This window comes from Lepidothrix coronata, unplaced genomic scaffold (genome assembly GCF_001604755.1).
Source record: "Lepidothrix coronata isolate B3197 unplaced genomic scaffold, Lepidothrix_coronata-1.0 Scaffold439, whole genome shotgun sequence".
NCBI classification, from domain to species: Eukaryota; Metazoa; Chordata; class Aves; order Passeriformes; family Pipridae; genus Lepidothrix; species Lepidothrix coronata.
Window position 1 is genome coordinate 27,309 of NW_016690619.1, and position 1,970 is coordinate 29,278.

Genomic DNA, 1,970 nt, shown 5'->3' on the forward strand with positions numbered 1-1,970 from the left:
GGGTGTCACTGGGGACATGGTGGGTGTCATTGGGGGCATGGTGGGTGTCACTGGGGGCATGGTGGGTGTCAATGGGGGCATGGGGGCTGTCACTGGGGACATGGGGGGTGTCACTGGGGGCATGGGGGGGCTGAGCACCCACGGGTGCTCCCACACCCCCTTCCCCCCAGACTCACCCGCCCCGGGCTCCTTCCCCAGACCAGCGAGGAGGTGGTGAGGACGATGACGGGGCTGAAGGTGCCCCGTGGGCACCAACGTCACAACGAGACTCTCTTTGTCCCCGACTGGACCGAGAGAGCCCCGGCTGCCATGGACTGGCGCAAGAAGGGCTACGTCACCCCTGTCAAGAACCAGGTGAGCCCGGCGCTGCCAGGGGTGCCCAGAGCATGGTGTCACCCCAGTGTCACCTTGGTGTCACCCCGGTGTCACCCCGGTGTCACCCCGGTGTCGCCCTGGTGTCACCTGCCGTGTCCCCACAGGGCCAGTGTGGCTCGTGCTGGGCGTTCAGCTCAGTGGGCGCCCTGGAGGGGCAGCTGAAGAGGAAGACGGGGAAACTGCTGTCCCTGAGCCCCCAGAACCTGGTGGACTGCGTGGCCAACAACGACGGCTGCGGCGGCGGGTACATGACCAACGCCTTCGAGTACGTGCGGCAGAACCGCGGCATCGACTCCGAGGACGCCTACCCCTACATCGGCCAGGTGGGGCGGGGGAACGGGCCCCACACCTCCCTCCCTCCACCCCCCTCACCCCCATCTCACCTCCCCCTCCCCGGCAGGACGAGAGCTGCATGTACAGCCCCACCGGGAAGGCGGCCAAGTGCCGCGGCTACCGCGAGATCCCCCAAGGCAACGAGAAGGCCTTGAAGAGGGCGGTGGCCCGGATCGGCCCCATCTCTGTGGGCATCGACGCCAGCCTGCCCTCCTTCCAGTTCTACAGCCGGGGTGAGGGGCTGGGGGGCACGCTGGGGCGCTGGGGCTGCCCGGGGAAGCCGAGGTGGTGACAGCCCCGTGTCCCCAGGGGTTTACTACGACGAGAACTGCAACGCGGAGAACATCAACCACGCCGTGCTGGCCGTGGGCTACGGGGCACAGAAGGGCACCAAGCACTGGATCATCAAGAACAGGTACACTGGGGGCGGGACGGCGGGATGGCCGGTCACCGGCTCGGGAATTGCTCTTCCGGAGGCTCAGGCTCTGCTTTTCCACCCCCCAGCTGGGGCGAGGAGTGGGGCAACAAGGGCTACGTCCTCCTGGCCCGCAACATGGACAACGCCTGCGGCGTGGCCAACCTGGCCAGCTTCCCCAAGATGTGACACCCCGGCCCTTCCCTCCCCACTTCCCGGCCTTCCAACTCGGCCTCTTCCCTCCCGGTCTCGAAGGACAGCGCTCCCGGGGGGAATTCTGCGACTCCACCAGAAATTTCCCCTGGGAAAGGGGAGGGAACCCCTCACCCAGCTGCAGTGAATGGAGGGACGAGCTCCCCCCAGCTCTGTTTTCCTGGGAATTCTCTGCCGTGCTGGCTCCTGCCTTCCCATGGATCATGCTTGGCCAGATCCACGAAGGCCGATCCGTCCAGAGATGCTTCAGGAAATGGGTCCCAGGCCAACCTCTGCCTCCCGGAATACTGGGGAACAGTGGATGTGGAATATTCCCAACGGAGAGCACAGATCCCTATCGCTCCACCCTGTATCCCAGTGGAGGCTGCTGAGAATGATACGACTATTTTTCAAATAAAATTGGGAATAAAAGCTGGGACCAGTTTGCTCCGTGCTGGGAAGGGGTCACAGGGATGGGAAAAGTCCTTCCCTTTCCCAAGGGGGCAGGACCCCCGTGGTGGGGCAGAACTGGGAGAGAAGGTGCTGCTGGGGAATTTTTGGATGGACAGACGGACGGAAGATCTGGGCCTGGGGGAAGGACACGTGGAAGGACAGATGGATGGATGGATGAATCCACAGGAGTCCCCCAACCCCA

General features: G+C 64.6%; 1 protein-coding gene across 1 annotated transcript in view; it reads left to right on the forward strand.

Annotated features, from left to right (window-relative positions):
• CTSK (cathepsin K) overlaps positions 1–1,754 on the forward strand; it is a 4,272-nt gene extending 2,518 nt beyond the window's left edge. Inside the window, 5 exon segments of the mRNA XM_017839572.1 lie at positions 199–354; positions 480–698; positions 776–941; positions 1,018–1,123; positions 1,213–1,754. Coding sequence (XP_017695061.1) covers positions 199–354; positions 480–698; positions 776–941; positions 1,018–1,123; positions 1,213–1,312 — 747 coding nt within the window. The 3' untranslated portion in view covers positions 1,313–1,754.
• Positions 1,755–1,970: the final 216 nt, after the last annotated feature.